Here is a 20,147-nt window from a genome sequence, read left to right on the forward strand (position 1 = left end):
TGAGAAAGTCACAAGAAATCTCAGCATGATGGTATCTGCAGGCTACAAGCACAAACGAAACCTGCCTACTATAGAGATATCCTTAACATTTAAAGCGCTACAGGAAAGTTGCACATGCCTTGATTCGGCAGCAGAATTTGCTGCCAAATCCTGTTATTACATAAGTATACTTCAGAGCCCAAACTTCTGGTGCTTGATATTGTTAATCTTACACTTAGGAATAAATGTTCCAGCTCTGTGTATCTATACAGTGATTCAGTACTGTCTGACTTTTCAGGGAAACGTTTTGGTGAGTATGAACTTCCTCATTTTTCTGAGGTCTCTCTTGACTTTTATATAACACTGTTCACTGTTTTCCTGCTGATCATTAGACACCTCCAACAAAAATCATATATAACAGCCTTTAGGCGTGCTTGACTGTTGGGTGGAATTAGGGCATGACATTTGGAAGTAATGGAAATAACTTACTTCATTTGAAGTCAGCAGGAGCTATTGGTGCTCCACACCTCTAAAACTAAGATCTTTGTCCATAGTTCTAAGAAATCTGGATATGGATGCAACTGCCGGAGGTTGCGTATCTTGGGCTGAAGGGGTGTAGTAGCTGACAAGGCCTCGGAAACGTAAGCGCTGAGATGTGTGCTGATTCTAAAATACGCTGCTGGGTGAGGCCTTATTGCTGAGGTTAAATGAAATCAATACGCCGAAGCAAAGGAAATAGGCAGGCCTGCTGGATTTCCTGTGCAGTTGAGGTGGGCTCTGTGGCATTGCTGTGCTGAAAGCAGAACCCTGAAAAGGATCAGAGCATGTGGTGGGGGAGCAGCCTCACCGAATGGTGTCCTCAGGGCCTGTCAGGACGGGAAGGCTCTTCCACAGTGCTACACTGGGAGAACTGGTCTTCAGTTCCCTGGGGACATGGAGATCACTAAACCAGCGTTTGCGCTGATCACACTCTTGGCAGAGCTTATTAAATCTACCATTAAAATGTCACTTTCACATAGGTGATAGAATGGGGGTTACTTCGTGGCAAACTGTGATAGAGCAGTCCTTTTCAATCAGCAAAAATCAGGTAGGCAATAAAGCCAGGCACATTCATGTCATTTGGGCTAGCGCTGTGGGTCCCATATCCCAACCTTGCTAAGAAGTCCATTTCTGTGTGTCCAGACCTCCGCTGTAGGTCATCTTCAGTAGCGGGTGTTTCCTCCACAGTGGAGCCAGAGAGCTTTGAGTATTTCTGACCCGGCCATAGAGGGCCAGCATACCCAAATGCCAAGCTAAATCTGATTGCACGGTAAAAACCCTCAGGGAATTTCAGTTCCTATTTTGAAACTCCGAAGACAGGATTCTCAAACAAAACTTGAATCGGTCACTGACCCTTTTTCAAAAGATGTCATCCAGATCACTGCAATGCCATGTTACCTTCCCCGGTGTGGTGACCCATGGGTGGATCATACTGCTTCTGGGGCAGCAGGAACATGGTGGAATTATTGGAGAAGGCAAGGGGATGCATCCGTAAAATTGCTAATGGTGATTAAAATTACATTACACAGCAGCAGTTACAGTTTGCTCAAAATTGTCTCCTGCCCGAACCAGCAAGAATGATCATCTTATTTGCCAATAAAACAAGCAAAACACGTTGTTTTTATGATGGTTGGTTTTTTATTACCTGAGAATCATTTTTAAATTGCAGCATGAGCTCTACATTCCTGTGAGAAGATCTCTACTTAGAAGTGACAGGGTTAGATCAATGGCAACCTTGTTATTTCTACATTATGCTTTAATGCTTCTGGAGTTTAAATCTAGTGAGATTGTTCTACAAATTTGAGCTCTGATCAGTATGTGATAGAGATATGTACTTATACGTTGTTTGTTTGTTTTGCAGATCCTGGTTGCAAAATCCCCTGTTGCTCCATTTTCCGTTTTTTTCTACACCATTGAGAAATCAGGCTTGGTTCTTCAAGGTAGGATCAGAGCATTGATTACTTTGCTTTTACAAATAGTGTTTTAAGCAGGCTGAAGGCAGGTAACAGTGACGGTTGTTGAAATGGTGCTGTTTTTAACTAATTAAAAACAAACCAAAAAAAACCCCACACATTTGAACAGTCTAGGTGACAAGGGCAGCCTTCTGCTGCTTCCTGTCTCACCTTGGGTAATACTAAATTAGTTGCTGCATATTCCCATGGATTTAAGAATAGGCCCTGAAATTATTACATCTCCCTGTTTTCATTCAAAGTAAGTTGAATGGTTCTGGCATTGTTCCTATGGGAGAGATTTTTCCAGGAGGAGCATACCTGTCTATCATTAGTAGCACGTTCTAATAAATAGTTTCTCTTTAGCAAATGGCTCAGCATCAATAAAATATGGGAAATTAATATCTGTCCTCTATTTCTGTGATCATTTTAATGTGAATGCCACGGGGCCCTAATAATCCTAAGGTTCTCTATGGTGTGGGGTATTGTACTGAAAAGATGGGTAATAATACTATGATGGCAGGGAACTAGGGCTCTTTGTGGCCATCTCCTAAAATATGTGTTTTTGAACCATTGTGAAAGAGGGAAATGCAGCTCTTCATTTATTTTCCCTATTTATCCCAGTAAATATTCCTTTAATCTATCTACTTTTTGACAGACATTCATAGACCAACTGTGTTTAGTTCCTCTGTGTTGATATGCTGTCATGCTCCTGATTGCTGCAGCAGTTTAGCAGACTTCTTGTTCAGAGGATACTCTCTAATATGTAGTCTTGGTATTAAGAAAGCTGAGTATTGCTGTTTCTCAGGTTCCAGTGATTAGCAATCATTGATTGCTAAATACTGATTTTAGCACTGATTGCTAATATAAAAACGCTACAGACATTTTAAGGTATGTGAACAGTTCTCTTCCTTCTGATTGCCCATTTCCCACCTACAAACAGGCAGTACCAGATCAGCAACGTATTTACATTTATTGATGACTAGATAAGCCTAAAATACTGGTGATACATAGTTTAAGAAAACAAAAGAAAAGGAAAAAAACTTTTTTTTTTTCTTCCATTTGACGCATCTACATAATGCTAATGTGAGGGTCCATTGGGTGTTTCCTAAACCTTTAGATATTACACCCAGTGTATTCTTAGATGGCATTCTGGGACTTCAGTCTGCCTTATTTGGTACTGGTAATTTTAAACAGGCTACATGTACTAGCAACATTTTTTATTAGTTTAAACTAAGATGGCTTGCAAGAGTTGCTCTGGACATATTTTGATTAAGGACAGTGTATAAGACATACCACTTCTCTATCTCAATTATCTTCTGAGTTGCAGAGATGTTTCTGGTCATCATTAAAAAAGTAGACAACTTCCTGCTCTGTCTTCAGGCACTAATGTAGTGATACTTTGGGAAAGAAAGACTTTCTAATTCAGAAACTAGGATCATTTGTTCAGAGAGGATCTTTATTTGTTTCAAATCTCTTCAGTAAGCTGGGAAAATAGCTTTCTAAGGACTGAACCCTACCTTTAAAGAGCAGATTGGCCTGATAACGTGTACTGATGATGGCAAGGCTCTCTGATAGTACGATGCTTGATAGCACTGTATGAGGAATATGGCAATTGCTCTTTTCCCTGTATCCATATGTTTCTGGGGTGTACATTCACTATTTTTCTAAAACCAGCATGGATTTCTGTAAGTGAGCATTGTCTTGCCATCAGGCATTCTTTGTATATTTGGAAAGCAGCTTGGAGCTTTTCTCTGTGTAAGCTTTTTCTTAGTTTATGACTATGCTGTTATATTTAGATATTTTTTTCCAAGATAGGTAGTAAGCAAGGGCATAGTTCCCCTGATAATGTGTCCTAGCCTGTTTTATGTAGCAGGTAATGTCCTGGTCAGAGATCAGACAGCAGGATCTGAACCTTAAACGTTCACATAGTTTGATCTGAATCTGGCATTTCTATGATTTTACATGCTGGTTCTTTTAGATTCTAGGTTTGTAAGTCTGGTGGTATTGGTGAAGTCATGGTTCAATGATAAGGTCCTGCTGCTAGTATCCTTAAAGAGACTTGTAAGCACTTACACATGAGAAGCATCTCACGAAGTTTTACAGAGTAAATATTGCGTGTTTTCTTCCCACACTTCAATGAGCGTTATTTCTGCGGAGAGAAGTGAGCAAATCACACGCGAATGATTGTTTCAGGTAAGATGTTGACAGGAATTGCTACCTAACAAGACAGAGTGATTAGCAGAGTGGTGGTGGGTGGCCTTGTGCAAGAGAGGCTAGAGTTTTTGTAAGAGTTGAAGCTTATACGTTCCAAAGGGAAGCTGCATGCGAGGTAAGATGTCCCTAGGGCGACTGGCCGCGGGTTAGCTGGCGGGGTAGTTGCCCCTGTGTTGCGGTTTGAAGGATGTCGTAGAGTGCGAACAAGTGGAATCTGTCCCGCAGCAGGATTGCAAAGGCAGCTTTCCCATTCAGTCTTTGTTGTTTAATTCAGTTGGTGTCAGGAGGTGAGCACATTCAGGGCGTCCGATGAGAACAAGTGGATGGGTGTGGGAACTGGTGGGAAGCGGCAGCTGTCTGAAATGCCCAGGATTCTTTCTTCTTACTCAGGGGGTCCCATCCCGGGACCATTAACCAATAGGCCATAAACAAAATTGATATCGGAAAATGTGGCTGGAAGCTCCTTGATTAGTGAGGGTGAATAGGGAATGAAAGACAAAGTGAAAGTGTGATTTAACAGTTCCACAAGCAATTTCCATTGCCACCTCTGAGGGATTAGGATGTGTGGAATAGGCTAAAAATGAGGAGGAGCTCCCCCCTTTTGTTCTGTGGGCCAGAGGATAATAAAACGGCAGGAGAGGCAGTGCGGCTAGTTAGGGATTTCACAGGCTGCTATTTGATGCAGTTTAAGGAGCCCTTTGCTATTGTTGCAGTTAAAATGGGAAGCGGAACTGTTCTCCATTCGCAAAAATCTCCAGCGTCCTCAGGAAGAGGGCTGAGAGCAAAAGGCTATTAAGATGGTAATGCTGCCCCATTTGGAGGAGTGTATCAAAATCCTCTTTGTCAGTGTAAATCGCTGCTCTGTTTCCCTGGTGTCTTTGCATCTCATGGCCCCAGTGCAAGCACAGAAGCGTTCAGAGGAGATCCTAGTGAAGGAAGACCTACTTCTCTGGTATTGTCAGAAGAGAGCTCCAGGTTGCCCAAGGGTGCCACGGAGAAAACTTTGCTTTTAAAAATTTCATGTGTTCAGGGATTAAAAGAATCCAGTTATTCACTCCTTTTATTTCTGCTTTCAGACTGGAGAAATGAAATTTGATAATTGGAAAAGAGCGGCTGGTCAGAGATTTAGCAAGGAAAGTCAGCTTTTGGTCTCCTTTCATTGCTGCAGTACGGTCTGTGCAGTGGAGGAATGCAAACCCAAAAATACCCTCAGTTGCCTTTACATTGCAATGCAATGTCATGTGCTGCCACGCCACAGCGTGACTCTGTAGCGAACCTGAATTACGATTGGAAAATCCAGTCTGACAGATCTCTGTTTTGTAAAGCTTCTCCGCTTAGAGAGGCAGATACCTGGACCTAAACACTGCAAAATATTAAAAGCTTTACTGCCTGCATGTGTATTCTGTTTAAGTACTTGTTGCTTGGATATTGCTCCCTAATGCAATATCCTAGTTAAAGTGAATGACATGATTCTGTTAAGAAAAAAAATAACAACAACAACAACAAAAAAGAACAACAAAAAAGGTTTTGATCTATTTGTTTAGGGCTGCAGGTCATAGGATGATTTTTGTCATTGCCGGTGATGTGAATTCTGTTTTGGGTTGGAAATGATTAGCTGATATTAGTATATCAGTCAGAGCAGATTATGGGCTGATCTTGCCCGGCTGTAGTTTCAGAGAAGCTGAATGTAGCAGCTACTGGGTTAGGGCAGCTGGACTGGCAGATGTGACTTACACGTGTACGTGCATATCCAGAAGGAAGACAGGATAAATAAGCTGACATCAGTTCTAAGTTGTATTCTGTAGGTGATCTTCTGATGCTGGGGAATAAATACAAGACAGCAACAGAGCCTACCTACTAGCAACTGGCAGCTCAGCTGTCTGTGAAATAAGTCTCCTTCCATCTCACCTAAGTAAATACCCTCTGGTACTAAGAGGGTGGTGCTGCAAAAGACAACGGAATGTGCTTGCCAACTGGAGAGCCTACTGGGACTTTTCAGGGAGCGCTTTTACCACGTGATTAACATTGCTCGTGACTGAAAGAACTCAAGCTCTGGAAACATAAGGCAAATAATATTAGTGAGCTAGGACTTGCTTTTGAGTAATGGTTTATTTTCAGCTTCATCGGGTTTAAGGACAAGTGGAATCAGGAGGTCACCCAAACTGACCCCCCATATTTCCTACATGCTTCCTTCAGATACCTGATAACTTATGATACACTAAAGCATTTCTTCTAGGAAGGCATTTGCTTTTATTTGAAGGCATCAAGAAATGTGAGCTCCTACTTTGCCTTGACAGTGTTCTCCAGTTTTAGCTATCTTGCTGCTAAATGCTTGTTCTGTATTTCAGATTAGAATTTGTCTGCCCTCAGGTTTTGGTTTCAGTTCTTGTTATGACCTTCAGTGCTAAATAATGGAGCCCTCAAATTGTTGCAGTTTTTCATGAGTGTACATGACGTCAAGATTTATCCTTTCATGTTTCTGTTCTTCCATTTGAAAGAAATTTATAACTGTCTGCAAACTTAACCTGAAAACTTCTGTGTCTCGTGCTGTTTCCACTCACTACCTCAAGAAAGGAGGGAATAATTTATGCTGCCAAATTGAAGATTTGATTTGATTTCTGTCCCAGCAGGACTGGTTGATTAGTTGGTTAATTAATCAGCCCTTTCTCCTTCCTGCCCTCTTTTCCACCGGACACGTGTCTGCGTGCACACAACACAACCTTGCCTGTGATGTCTTATTGAGGCAGGTGACTTCTGGTAGGTGGTACTGGGAGGAAAGTTTCTTAGGGGAAGAGTTCTAGGAACAGCCAAATCTTGGGAAACCTTGTTACATTGTGTTTCATTTGACACTGATGTTGTGAAAGAGGCTAATTTTGGTCTCAAAATAGCACAAAGTTTGGGTTTGTAGTGCAGCATGGCAAACGGTCTCCAAAGTGCTATAACTAATTTATGTGGCTGAAGCAAGTGAAAAGTGCCTCATTTTATTTTGTAAAGAAATGCTTTGGTAATGAGTAGTGAGGTAGAAAGGGAATTCTGAAAGAAAGGGCAGCATTATTTGTATTGTATTGTGTGAGTTTGAACAGTGAGAGACAATGATTTACTGCATCAAAAGCTTTCATTCAATTGAAGAACTGTAACTATAAAGTGACCTTTGTCTGGAGCAACATGGATATAATCTGTAAAATGAAGCAGGGTTGTACTTGATGTGTGAATGGGTGGAAGACAGATTAATGGGAATAAAGTTGTGCTTTGCTATTGAGATGGTAACAGATTTGCAGTGCCACTGGTGATTTCCGGCCCTATTGGAGGGATAAAGATGAACTGATCATTGTTAGGATCTCTATGGGGTAGAACAGTTTTTGATGTATTCCCCACAGGGCACTGAAAGACTCATGCTACTTGTAACAGGTTTATAATAATGAGAGCAAAAAAGCATGATCAGTTTGTAGGCTAGGTCCATCTTGACAATAAGGAATGTGAAAAAAATAAGACCTCCATCATTCCTTTGCCAGCAAAATCTCCCTATTGATATAGCTGACATAAACGAAAATTTCCAGATAGTTCTTGGCATTTGGGTGGAAAGGATTACTAAACCTGACCCAGGAATGCTGTTGACTTGGATGAGTGCATCCTCACTAGGTGGCTTTGTGGGAATCGTTCGGTTGCTTTGCAGCTGCATTGGCAGAGCCTCGATGGAGTAGCCCAACTCTGTGGCTGGCACAGATATAAAGACAACTGAAAATGGTAACGAAGAGAGGTGGAGAGAATTTTTTTTAATTGTGAAGGAAGACTAGAGGTATCTTAGGTTTAGATCCAATAGAAACAAAACAAACCCCATCATTTCATTAAAGTTAAATGTTTTCCTCTGTGAGCATGCTCTTTCTAGCTGCATAGTAGATAGACAAGAGATCGGTAAAGTTTCTGGCCAAACTTGTTGCTGTGACTGTAACTTGCAGGAGGATGTTATACTGGATAAATCCAATGTAGTACACAGTATTGAAGTACCTGCTTATTTCTGAATGCATGCGTAAAGGCACTGAAGATAACGGTACAGCTTTCCTGCAGTGAATGCCAAGCATATCCCTAAATGATTTGCTAGATTGTAACCAAAGTGCCAGCATTCAATTTTTCTGAAGTTTCACTGAACGTAATATGAAAAAACTCAGTGCAAACAGTGTGCCAAATCTCGTCTCATTCATGCAAGTGTGAATCAAAACCTATTTCTTCTGAGCCAGTGTTGTTAAACAAATGAGCTGAAGAATATGAGTGTACTTGCAAAGATTCAGTCTCTGTTCAAGACTGTCATATACCACAGGCCTTCTGGGACAAAATGGTCTCACTTCAGAGAAATCTTGTCCTTACTAGTCTCACAGTAATGAATTCCTGATCAAAGTGGGTTGCTCCCCTGTGTTTTCAGCACAGTGCTAAAGCAAATGGCCTTTTTTCCAAAAGGCTTTTAGCATAAGGAGTGAAGGTGCGTGTTGATTAGAGGTAGTATTGGTGATTTGTGACATTATATTGTGCTGGGAACTGAATTTTCTCATAGAAGTCCAAGACTCTGCTATTGATTGCCTGATTTTAACATAGAAGATGTTACATCTTTCAGGCTACGGATTTGTAGAATAAGGACAAATGTACTTATAGTGGACTTAATGTTCTTAAGCAAACACATTCATGAGTAGGAAACCAAGAAAATGTCCAAAAACATGTTTTTCAGCCAGAATAAAGTTATATGCTTTTGAGTGCATCTTACGAAGGCAAGAAGCAGTTAAGTCATACTGTGACGGATCCCTCTCTCACATAGGCACGACTACATTTCTTTTGCTGTTCTCAGAGTTCGTCTGTTCTGGCATTTCATCAGCACGTTTGGTGAAGCCATCGCTACCTCACTTTATCTCGTAGAACGATAGTTAGCAATAGAGGACAATGACCCCGATGACGTAGCCTTTGTAGTATACGTACCATTTCTTTAGCTGTAGGACTCGATGTATCCTGCATGTTAAGATTTCTGAGCGTACAACTTAGCTGCCAAAGGGAACTGCTGGAAGCTGTGTTGTTCTCTGTGCTGGGGAGGGGAGAGCGGTGCAGAGATCCGGCGGTTTGCTCCAGTCTAAACCTGTACGTCTCCACAGCGCAATGCTCTGTAGATAGGCACATTTGAATAGCACTTCACAGAAACTAGAAAACTTTGCCCAAGGGGGGGCTTATTAGCACAGGGATAGCACTTGCAAACAAGGTTCCTGCTGCTTTGGCCCCAGCGCTGTTTTTCTTTAAACTTTCTCTGTGTTTCCAGGATTAACACAGCTAGAACAACCTCAGATATCTCTGTATCTGATGCGTAGACTTGCCCTGTCTTTAAAATGGACTAACCACAAATTTAAATGATCTTATCACGTAGGCTTAAATCTCTCCTGATAAGATGGAACAGGAATATATAGCACTTTCATGCAGACAGACAGGTGATAAACCCTCCCAACAAACAGGTTTTTACTTCAAAATGTTTTTCTATTTACAGTCATTCCCTAAAATTAATAATGTTGGATGGTATTATAAAGTTTTTTCCATAATATTCACTTGAACTTTTAAACAAATATTTGTCAACTGTATATTTGTACCCCCTTTTCGCTACATTTCAGTGTTCATGGAGGATAAGTATACAAGGTAATGTAATACCTGCGATTTTGTAACTATCCATGTAAATGTTGCTGTTTGTAAAAAGCAAATTTCCATATACTAATCAAGCACGGGCCATAAGCATTCTGGATATCTAGTAGAAAGCCAAAAAATAAACTACAGGAGACACATCCTATTAAAACAGACTGAACATTAGTAACAAATACATGCAAGAGACAGTACTATGATAAGCTATAAACCACTATTTACCTGCAGAATTTATTGAGCGATTAATTTAGTTTACAGTAGATCTGAGTGTAATACTAGTTACAGTGTTAGTGATTGTTATGGCATTTCTCCTCATTGTTTATGCTGTAATGAAACCAAAATCTAGCCCTTTGTCATTCGGTTTTGTGAAGACCCCTGAAAAATTTAGGAGATTAAATTTCAAGACTGGATTGAGTTAACTAAGGGTGACAGAGATGAGACAATGGTTTGTTAGAGCATGGTGTGTCAGCCATGGTTTGCCACCTGAATAACCCTAGAGGGTCTGCCCGAGGTACAGCTGAGGCCAGGCACTGCACACACGGCTGCGTGGGTAAAGAGGCAGTGCAGGTAGAATATGCTAGAAATCAGCAGTTTTTCAGGAGATGTTATTGCTGAAAAATTTTGCTTTTTTCCACTGAATCTGATTTTCATTTAGATTTCCTAGCTTTTCCATTACAGAAAAAATGGCCAATATTAGCCCAAAGCCCTATGAAGGTGTGCTCCCCAGGAGCAGCAGCAGAGGTGTGGAGAGTGACATTTCTAGGATATGTTGCATGACTATTGGAGTGCTATCAAGCAGTCTGATAGAGTGACTTCTCAAGAGTGCTGTGTTCTCCTCTGGAAACCTTAGCTGGGATGTTCTCTACTGAGTGAGTAAGCTTAGAATAGGCTTATGTCTTAGAAGGCTGATGTCCTGAGTCCTGAATGCCATGCATTGCTCTCCTGTAGATGTTCTGAGTGTATTTTGGGATGAGACACTTTTGCTTAGTAACATATAGGAAAAAAAAACATCATATTCTTCCTTCAGGCTGCATACATTTGATGGAAGGCATGTCAGCTTGGAACTGCACAGTTAAAACTAAGTCAGTTTTAATGAGCAATACCCTCCCTTTTACCTTTTTTTTCCATATTTGTGCTGTGAGTGAATTACCCAGAATAAGCTATCAGTCAGGCAGGCACATATATTATAGCTGCTTGTTTGTAGCTTGTATCCTATCTGCTGGGGTCATTTGCTGGGGTTCACCGAAGAGCAGAACATCCTGTTTGCTTCATTTTCTTTTGTCTGGCCCGCACCAACACAGGGAGAATATTCCTATATGTCTTTTCTTTTCTGCTCTGAAATTGGATCACAGTACTCCTGATTGTGTTCAATAGCTGGAAATGCTGAGGATATCCGATTGCTGAGGTCTCTTATTTTAAACTCCACATGCCAGGAAAAGTATGTGGGATCCCACCAGCTTAGCACTGGAGGGTGCAGGATGCATCAACAGGAAAACCAAACAAAACATGAAGTGAAATTCATTTGAAAAGGGAAGGGACTCTTATACCACCCATCAGCAGTGTTTAAACTATTTGTATCCACACAATAGGCCTTTTATTTTCCTTCACTACTTCTAAATATGCAAACTATCTTAAATTGATTTTTAGATCTGCAGCTGCCACTAAAGTCAGTGGGAGCTGTAGGTGCTTGTTACCTTTGAAAATCAAGCCAATGTATTCTAATATGATAGCAAAAGCCAAAAACGCTAAATTAGGGTGGTTGAAGTATAACTCTGGTAGTCCTGTAGTGTGATCCCAGCCACATTCATATTTAATACAGAGGCACAGCCTCATGCTGTGCACATCAGAGCCCAAAGGTATGTTGTTTCTTCTCTGCCTTTGAGTTTTCTCCCCCTGCATCTCTGTGGCCTTGCTTCATCACTGCCGTCCTTCCAGCTGAGTAACACTGACTGGGACTCTGCTGGAATTTAACAGAGCTGACTTGCATTCATCCAGAATACTTTCCTTTCCACGTGAAACAGGTGTGCTCCCCATTTTTCTCTATGGTGGGCATTAGACTGCGCTGGGGAGCAGGTGGTCACAGTGCTGACCTGGAGCCTTCCACCCACCATAACCACAGAGAGCACTCACGGCCACCCCAGGCACGGTTTGCTTTGCATTTTGAAGATTTGCCGTGCCCTAGGAGAGGCTCCTAAGCTGTGGCCAGAAGTCAGAGCAAGGCCAGATTTCTCCTGTGTAAAATGAACTAAATTCCACTGTCAAGTCTGAACATGAGGAGAGAAGGGCGGCTCTCCAGCTGGCCCCAGCTGTCTGGGCTCAGCAAGGACACCGCGTGTTCCTGCAGCACTCAAGGGCACAGGAAACTCCGGAGTACAAATGCAATCTGCAGAGGGGTAAATGAGCTGACCCACCTGAGGGCTGCGGCCGACAGCGTGGCACTGATCAAGGCCAGCTTGCCTCGCACTCAGTTCAAGACTGTCTCCCCTGCAAACAGATCTTTGCAGAAGAAGAGAGCAGGCTGAGGATGAAGCTGTCTGCCCGCTTTTGTTCCTGCCTTGTTTTCGGTATAGCTTTGCTTACTGGGGGCATGATTTTGTTCACACTGTAAGGTAACAGAATGAAGCAGGCACATCTTGCGAAGCCTAAATCAGATATGAATGAAGGCAGAATATGTCAAGGAAGCAGTTATTACCGCTGCCTTCACCCTTTCAGTCATTAAGTGTTAGCTGACATCTGTAAATGCTTTGGGTTGGGGTTGGGCTTTGGACCAGGTTTGGAAGGGCCTTGGACCAGTCTCACAGACTGAGCTAAAGGCAAGAAGAAACCCATTTTTTGGTCAAAGAGTGATTTCCTGCGTGATCCATGTAAATAGCTTAGTTACTGTATGCCTCGGTTTACCTGTCTGTAAGTAAATGATAATAATTACCGTATGGGTGCAGAAAATTAACCTTCCACTCCCACAGGTATCTGCAGCATGTCATTACAGAAACTGCAACTCATACCTAATATAAGCAAATGTGCACTTCAGGTACGGCTTGGGAAGTGGCCAGCAGGAATGGGAGACAGTTCCATACAAAATGCTGTTCTAAAATACATGTATTAGCTCCGCTGTCGAGAGCTGCATGACAGTTCCAGATGTTCCTGTGTTCAGAGGAGGGCTTTTTGTAAGTAGCAGGAGGCCAAAGGGATGGGAACTGAGTGGTGGGTGATTGCCTGGAATTCTTTTCCCTAGTCCCGAATTAGGCATGGTGAACCAGGACACTTTCTTTTCCCTTTGTCTGGATCAGGGTAGATGAAATCTATGTTTTGACTATGCCTGGGTTGGTGGTCCAGAGAAGATGGCATAGCTGTCATTAAATCTGTTCACCTGTCCTTCCCATAGCATGAAGAGTGAGTGATAATTCAGTAACTTGTCCAAAACAATTACTTGTCCAAGAAGAATAAAATTCTGCAGGAAAGCACAAATGATAAGTCTGTTGTAAACAGGGCTTGCCAGCTGTCTGTTTAAAGATCAGGGGATATGGATTTTGCTGAATGATCTAAAGGCATTTTTTTGCTCATAAGGTAGGAGATGGGACTGGAAGGGGTCTAGTGCTAATGCTGATTTCAGGAAGTGTGTTCAGATGCCTGGGTATTTTTGAGTAAGTATATTCCAAGTCTAAACTCTGGTCTTCACATGCACTTCCTTGAATAGTTGCTAAGGATTAAGTTGTTTTGCTTTTCTTTGGTTTTGGTTTGTGTTTTTTTTGGTTTGTGTTGGGTTTTTGTTGTTTTGTTTTGTTTTCCCCTAATGCTCAGAATCAGTAGCTTAACTGGTTCAGAGAAAGCTAGTTTAAATTGTCTTTTGTTATTGCTTGCACCCTAGACTGGCGTTTTTCTCAGTTCATTGGTTCTGTGTCAGTTTTTTCATAGTACCGCATATTGTTGGTAAAATAAGGAGGCTTTAAAATACAGGAAGTAGAGGTAATGTTGATCTTGAAACACCAGCAATTGAAAGGACCATTCAGGGTTTCCTTCAAAACAAAACCAAGTGGTAAGATAATGCTAACCAGGGCTGTGTGCCCAGGAGAGCATCATAATGAAGCATCCACTGTTATTGTTCAGCTCAGTGTTTGTTCTTCATGTGAACAAAAGGAAGGAAGAACTCTGCTATCAGGCTAGAGAGGAAGGAGTCTTTGTTGCCCTTGGCTACCCTAACTTTAAATGTGAGGAAGCACAGGGCACTGCAACATAACCTTTCTACAGTATTAGACGGGGGAAAATTGATAGTTCAGGAGGTTAAGGGCGGACACTCTATTTATCTAAATAATAGGTTTCCCTTGCATGAAAGCCCCAAATCAGGTATGACAGTGCTAGTATTTTATTTAGGTCATGTGAGTCAGAGGTTTTAAGCCCTGGTTCCTCTGCTTTGCTGCTTCTCTGCTGTTCTGTTCCCCCTCTGCATCGTTGCTCACCATCAGGAACAGTAAGAGATGCCATTTCCTTATTGAGTATGGCAGGCACTGAGTGTCCTTAACGTAAAGTTCAGTCATGTTGCTGAAGCATCAGGAATGTATCTGCTCAAGACCGAATAAGCCACGCTTACTGTACTTTTCTGCTCCTGCTCCACCCATAGAGTTGTCTGCTGAAGTGGCAGAATCCCTGCCGTCCCTCTCCCCCTCCTTCAAGCCATGAGGCTGACATGCTGTCAGATTAATGAGGAAGTTTATTTTGCTTAGAGCCATTGTTTCAGATCTTCAGATGACTCAGGCAGTGACTGTGCCATCAGCTTTGGCTGCCTGTACTCTTACTTTGGTTCGTCTGGTCCGTGTTCCATCTCTGTAAGTATCAAGGGACATTGGAGAAGCAGATTTTCGCCCCATTAGAGGCAATGCCGTGTTGTTGAGGTGTTTGGAAAAAAAAAAAACAACAAAAAAAAAAAGGTGTGTATTTTGATTCTGGTGTAAAGGGTTCATTTCTTGTATTTGATGCTATGAATTTTCTGGGCCCAGAGTGAAAGAAGCTCACACATATTTATCAGTTTTGTCTTCATATTCAGTGTGCACCCACAGATTGACTTCTTAATTCACGGGCTGCCGTGATGTATGTGATATACAAAATGCCACTTTCATACATTTATGGCAGAGTCTATTTCCATAATTCCAAAATCTAAGGAATTTGCTTTCTCCAACCTGTAAGACATGAGTTTTGGAAGACTGCTTGTGAACTTTATGATACAATGGCTGCACAGAATATATGTCTTGTGAAGGATCTACCAACATTACTGTAGACAGAGCAAGAACGTTACTTACAGAAAATCATCTTATTTTGTTTAATGTAAGTGTTCTGAGGACATACTGATTTGACAGAGTGGAAGCATGTGGTAAGAATGCAAAGAGAATTCCATGCATCTACGGAGATGGTAGGTGTAAGGAATGTTCTTTGAGGGGTCTCAAGTATGTCAATCACATACAATGTGGGTAAAGGCACAAGAATTAGGGCCAAGGTCAAATCAGATATGCTACTTGTATGGCAAATACAGTTCTGGAGGTGATCAACTTGTGTGTAAAACCATGCTGGATACAGGAGGAAATAAAACAAATATTCGGTATTACATTATTGGTATTGTGGCTCTGTAAAACCACGAAGTCCAAGACAGAAAATGGAAAGAAATCTCTGAATGTCCTGGAAAATAAAGTTAAGAAATAAAATGAACTCAGACCACCCATAAGTAGCCTTCTGGAAATAGATTGATCTTTCCTTCACATAGTAGATGTGAAAGCACAGTAAAATGCTGGAAACACAGATGGAGCAGTGGGAGGAAGACTGCCCAGACGTAGTTTTTTTTCATTACTGGCATCTTAAAGCGTGGTGGTTCTTTGAAGAAAAAAATCCAAGATTACATTTAGCACATCTTAGTCAAGCCCCACAGCAAGTATGCTCAGGTTACAAATACAAATGTTTTGGTTTTGTTTTTCTAATTGCTAACCCTAGAAATTATTTGTTTTCTAAAAGCTAAAAAGAGTTCTTTCCTTCTCACATGTAATCATGAGTGGTTTTAACAGAATAAATCGTGTATTCCATGCCAGCTAAAACTGTTGTCTTCAATTATGCCAGTAATGGAGTTCTACATGTGCAGTTACAGTTTTTATACTTGGGTGTTAAAATAAAACTGAAGAGGCACAGAAGGAATAGTATCTGCTTTGGTTTTTTGTGTTTGTGGTCCATTTGCTGAACAAAGCTAGCAAGGCTGATTGAGGAGCTGACATCCAGCAGTGTGACTGAAGACAATAGATGAACTTCTGAGTACTGCAAGGGAACAATTATCCTGAATAAAGTAGGTGCTGTTTTGATGCATCTACAGTTAGAGCTGCCTTGCACTGTGAGGGGCTTCCTCTCCTTCCTAGGGTTAGGTGGCTGGGCAAAACCTCCTGTAGAATGAAGCTCTAGGGCATTTCTCTGAAATGCCTCACCTCTTCATCTGCTCCGAAGGGGAAAGCTATTTCTAAACACAGTACAAATCAAAAGGCATCTCTTTGTCATAACAAAATCGGGGGGTGATTTACTCCTTTACCTTGGGTAGAAGCTTAGTGGAACCCACAGGAAGCTACCCTGGACCCAGGGAAGGAGACACAGACTTCACATGGCTCCTGGAATTGGGTTTCTCATTTGGGGACTGGACTTGCTAACAGAATAGTTTGCAGTGGGAGACCCAGCTGAAAGCTGCCCGTGGACAGGGAGAAGCTTTTTTTGAAAGAATCCTAGTAAAAAGGCTAAACCTGTTACCAGGAGGAAACTTTTTCAAATGAACAGATCTGGCAAAAGAAACAAGAATAAATAAGGCAGTGTTACTGCAAAACAGTGTTTCTTGAAGGAAAATGGTGTTGTTTCCACAAGCTAGCAAGAGGCATATCGGTTACTGTAGGAGGAGTCCAGTGGCATCAGATAGACCTGTCTGGTTGTTTACTGGTAGGGATCCATGACAGTATTTACAGTATTCAGGAAGAAGGGAGAGACTGAAGACTTCGCTGTGTTTTATTAACATTCTCTTTCCAACACAAATCACATTGAAGAAGACAACAGATAAATCCCGATTTCACTTTATTAGTAGTTGTTGAGATATGCTTTTATTACGAGAAATGGGAAACAGATTACACCAGCAAACACATCTGGCCTCAGCCTGGCCTTCAAGTCATCCAAAAAGAAGCACGAAATATGGCGTTGTTTACAGCCAGGCACTCACAATCCCACACAGCTGCAGGGGTGAGAGGCAGCCGAATAAACTCTCAAGACAAGCTGACAACAGCTCCACTGCTGGGGTGCCCCTTTTACAGACGAGACAACAACAGATGAAGAAATCTTGAGAGTGACCCAGAGCAGTACTCATTAGTGAATGAAGCGCAGGCAGGAAATGGGACAAGATTCCTTTTGTCATAGTTTTTCACCCAGCTGTCCACCCGCCCCACAGCCACCCACATGCAGTCAAGTCTAGTCCTAGTCCCAGTCAAACTCCAGAAAAGTTATACAAATAAAACCTCCAGTGATTTCATGCAGACCCCTTCCAAGTTACATTTGCTCCATTAGCAAAGAATGAAAAATTGCTGGGTTTAATACAGGCACGTTTATCACTGCAATTGAGATTTATTACAAGGGGTTATATTCAGGTAAAGCTGATTAGGATTGTGTAATTCCTCTTACATCTGTCTGTCCATCCATTTCTCTGTGTATCTACTGTTTATTATTGATTACTAGCACTTTTACTATGTCTATTGTATTTCCTTTGTATGGCAAAGCAGAGATTTTTATTTTATGTAGGTATATACTCTCTTGGTGAGTCTAAAACAGACGCATTTGATTCCCAAAATGTCAGCATTTGCACACAGAGCAAAAACATTTCTGGAGCTCTGAAATGGATTTTCTGAGGGATCAAATGCTATTTGGAGATTTTAAAATTACAATGACATAAACACTTCAGTTTCTTGGGATCTTTTGTTTGTAAGTACAACTCACTAAAAATCTTGCTCATGTGTTTTTAAAAACCTTTTTTTTTTTCTTTTTTTTTTTTCTTCTTCTCGTGTATTGAAAGTAGGTTTTTACCTTTATTTCTCAGCTGGAGTTGAGTAACAGAAGTCTTTTACAGACAACTCTGTAAAGGACTTTCCTTCTTCCAAGTGGCTGCCATTCTCTTCTTTAGCAGAACTGGGACTGCAGTGTGCTGTGAGTAGTTGCATTTTATTCCCTTGCTGGTCGTAGTCCCTTCACACTTGACTTCGCTCCTCAGTGGCTGTTTTTAAATAGAGCACTTGTGTATGAGCTGTTCCTCATGTATCAGCCTCTGAGTTTGAGTATCAAGAAAATGAGAGTCAAATTTGCAGCTTACCATAATTGTTTTTAAAATCATGAATTCACCCAAGCTTGAAATACAGTGTCCTGTGACACAGTGTCCTGTGACTATGTGTAGAGTGCCAGAGTAACATAAAGTAGCCAGAGAATTCAAGTTAGCATTAAAAAGAAAAAGAAAAAGCCCAACCCCTTCCCCCTAAAATGAGAATACTTTGAGATTGGCGATTGGCATTCTCAATTTTCAGATCCATAGTAGTATTGTATCATAGCACTCTATTTAAATCTGTTATTTAAGAAAAAAAGCACACAAGGAAATTAATTTTAAAAATGGTGCTGGGAGATCTGCACTTGCAAAAAAAAACCCCTGCCTGTTCTGAGATGGAGACTTATGGCACCCACCTCTCCTTTCCTTCTGTGTGACAGGAAGAAAAGAAACAAAGATGTCTACGCAGAGGGGTTTGATACCAATAATATGAAAAGTGTTTTGACCATATCCATATTAATACTTGTGTGTAGCAGTACTGACAGCTTTATTGACAGTTGCATACAACTGTGGTCACAAGAAACAACACTAGAAGGAAGTGATTTTCTTCTGTCATTCTTTACAATGGTGGGAAGCCTTCTGAGCTGATGCACCATACCAAAAATAGTTGTCCCATTTACCTTTTGTAGCAGACTAGTTTACTCTTTTTCATACTTGTTAATGCTATTCTAGACTGTGTTTTCTGGACAAAAGGAAAAACAGTATTGCATTTCATTTGGTATGGGTTTCATTTTGTCTTTTACTTATCCTGAGGAGCCCAGAACTGGTTGGTCTAGAGGACAACATACCCATACCCCTTTTCTATAGCCTTGTCCCCCAAGGTACCTCAACACTGATCTGAGGTAACTCTTGAAGCTCAGCACCCCTTTTTAGACCTCCCACTTGAATCAGTCCACATGGGTATCATGGCAGTCTTCCATGCTGATAAATATCCACAAGGAGCCTGTGTAAGAAGACCAACTTGTTCCACCGGATACCAAAGAGATACGAAGAGGTCACAATTGCTAATCAACATGATTTTACGTTTAACTGGGAAAGAATGCTGCAAATTATCAGAACGGTCTTAGAGGCATCTGGTTTGCCACTTTTGGAGCCTTATTACTAGTATCTCCTGCGCTGTCGAGATGGTAATGGTAGCTATCAGACATTACTGCATCTCCTCTTACCAGTGTGTCTGGGCATAGTATCACTAGAGCTTTTAGTTGTGTATTTTTCCCCCCACAGCTCTCATTTCTCATCTTTATTTGAATCACAGGCTTGTTCAGCAGGTCAGCTAATGGAGAGCAGATCTTTTACTCGTTCTGGTTCTTTTTTTCCCTTTTCCCTCTATTTATATAACACACAATTTGTAATCTTTTTAAAACCAAAGAAGAGAGAAGTCTTGAGTTCATCTAGATTAAAATCAGCTGCAGCCTATTAATGGACTCAGCCCAAGACTGAGACTTTAGGAAACAAAAACACTGGACTAAATTAGACTGAACTGGCCTCTGTCTCCTGGTGAGGGGATTCATATAGCGAAAGGAAAGGGGAAAAGGGGGGTAAAGGGAGAGGATCTCCATGTGGTTTTAATTCATTTTGATTCTTTTCCTGAAGCTAATTTACCCAACAAAAAGGCTCTGTAGTGGGCAGCCAGCTTTTTAGAAGTTTGGCTTTCACTGATAAACAACTCAATTCCTGTTCTGAAGGTCTGAGATAGCTCAGACCTGTGTGTAATCAACAGAGGTTTAATGTGGATGTTTTGGTACAGGGTATTTCAATTACATATTAGAGTTCTTTCATCATCTGTCAGATTGTATCCCGAAGACTCTCGGATAATTGATCTAACTCCTCCATTCATTCCTCCCCAGAAACAGACAGTGAATTGTCTCATTGAAGAATCGGATCAGCAGAGAGATGGGTCTGTCTCGCCACAAGTACTTCCCCGGCGTTGTCAGAAG

The 20,147-nt window shown here is 41.4% G+C and overlaps 1 protein-coding gene across 7 annotated transcripts in view; it reads left to right on the plus strand.

Annotated features, from left to right (window-relative positions):
• Positions 1-20,147, plus strand: part of RAD51B (RAD51 paralog B) — a 383,679-nt gene that overhangs the window by 258,034 nt on the left and 105,498 nt on the right. For 4 of the 7 annotated variants that reach the window (XR_013952190.1, XM_080595381.1, XM_080595383.1 and 1 more), the window contains exon 10: positions 1,880-1,958. The exons of 1 other annotated variant lie outside the window; for it this stretch is intronic. Coding sequence is in view for 3 of the 6 variants with exons in the window: in XM_080595381.1 (XP_080451507.1) it covers positions 1,880-1,958 (79 nt within the window). In the remaining 3 variants the exon portion in view is untranslated. Of the gene's footprint in view, positions 1-1,879; positions 1,959-17,934; positions 20,108-20,147 lie in introns of all 7 variants that reach the window. 2 more of the 7 variants (XR_013952192.1, XR_013952191.1) reach the window with 2 other exon arrangements.

This window comes from Anser brachyrhynchus (assembly GCF_964034855.1).
Source record: "Anser brachyrhynchus genome assembly, chromosome: 5".
Classification (NCBI taxonomy): Eukaryota; Metazoa; Chordata; class Aves; order Anseriformes; family Anatidae; genus Anser; species Anser brachyrhynchus.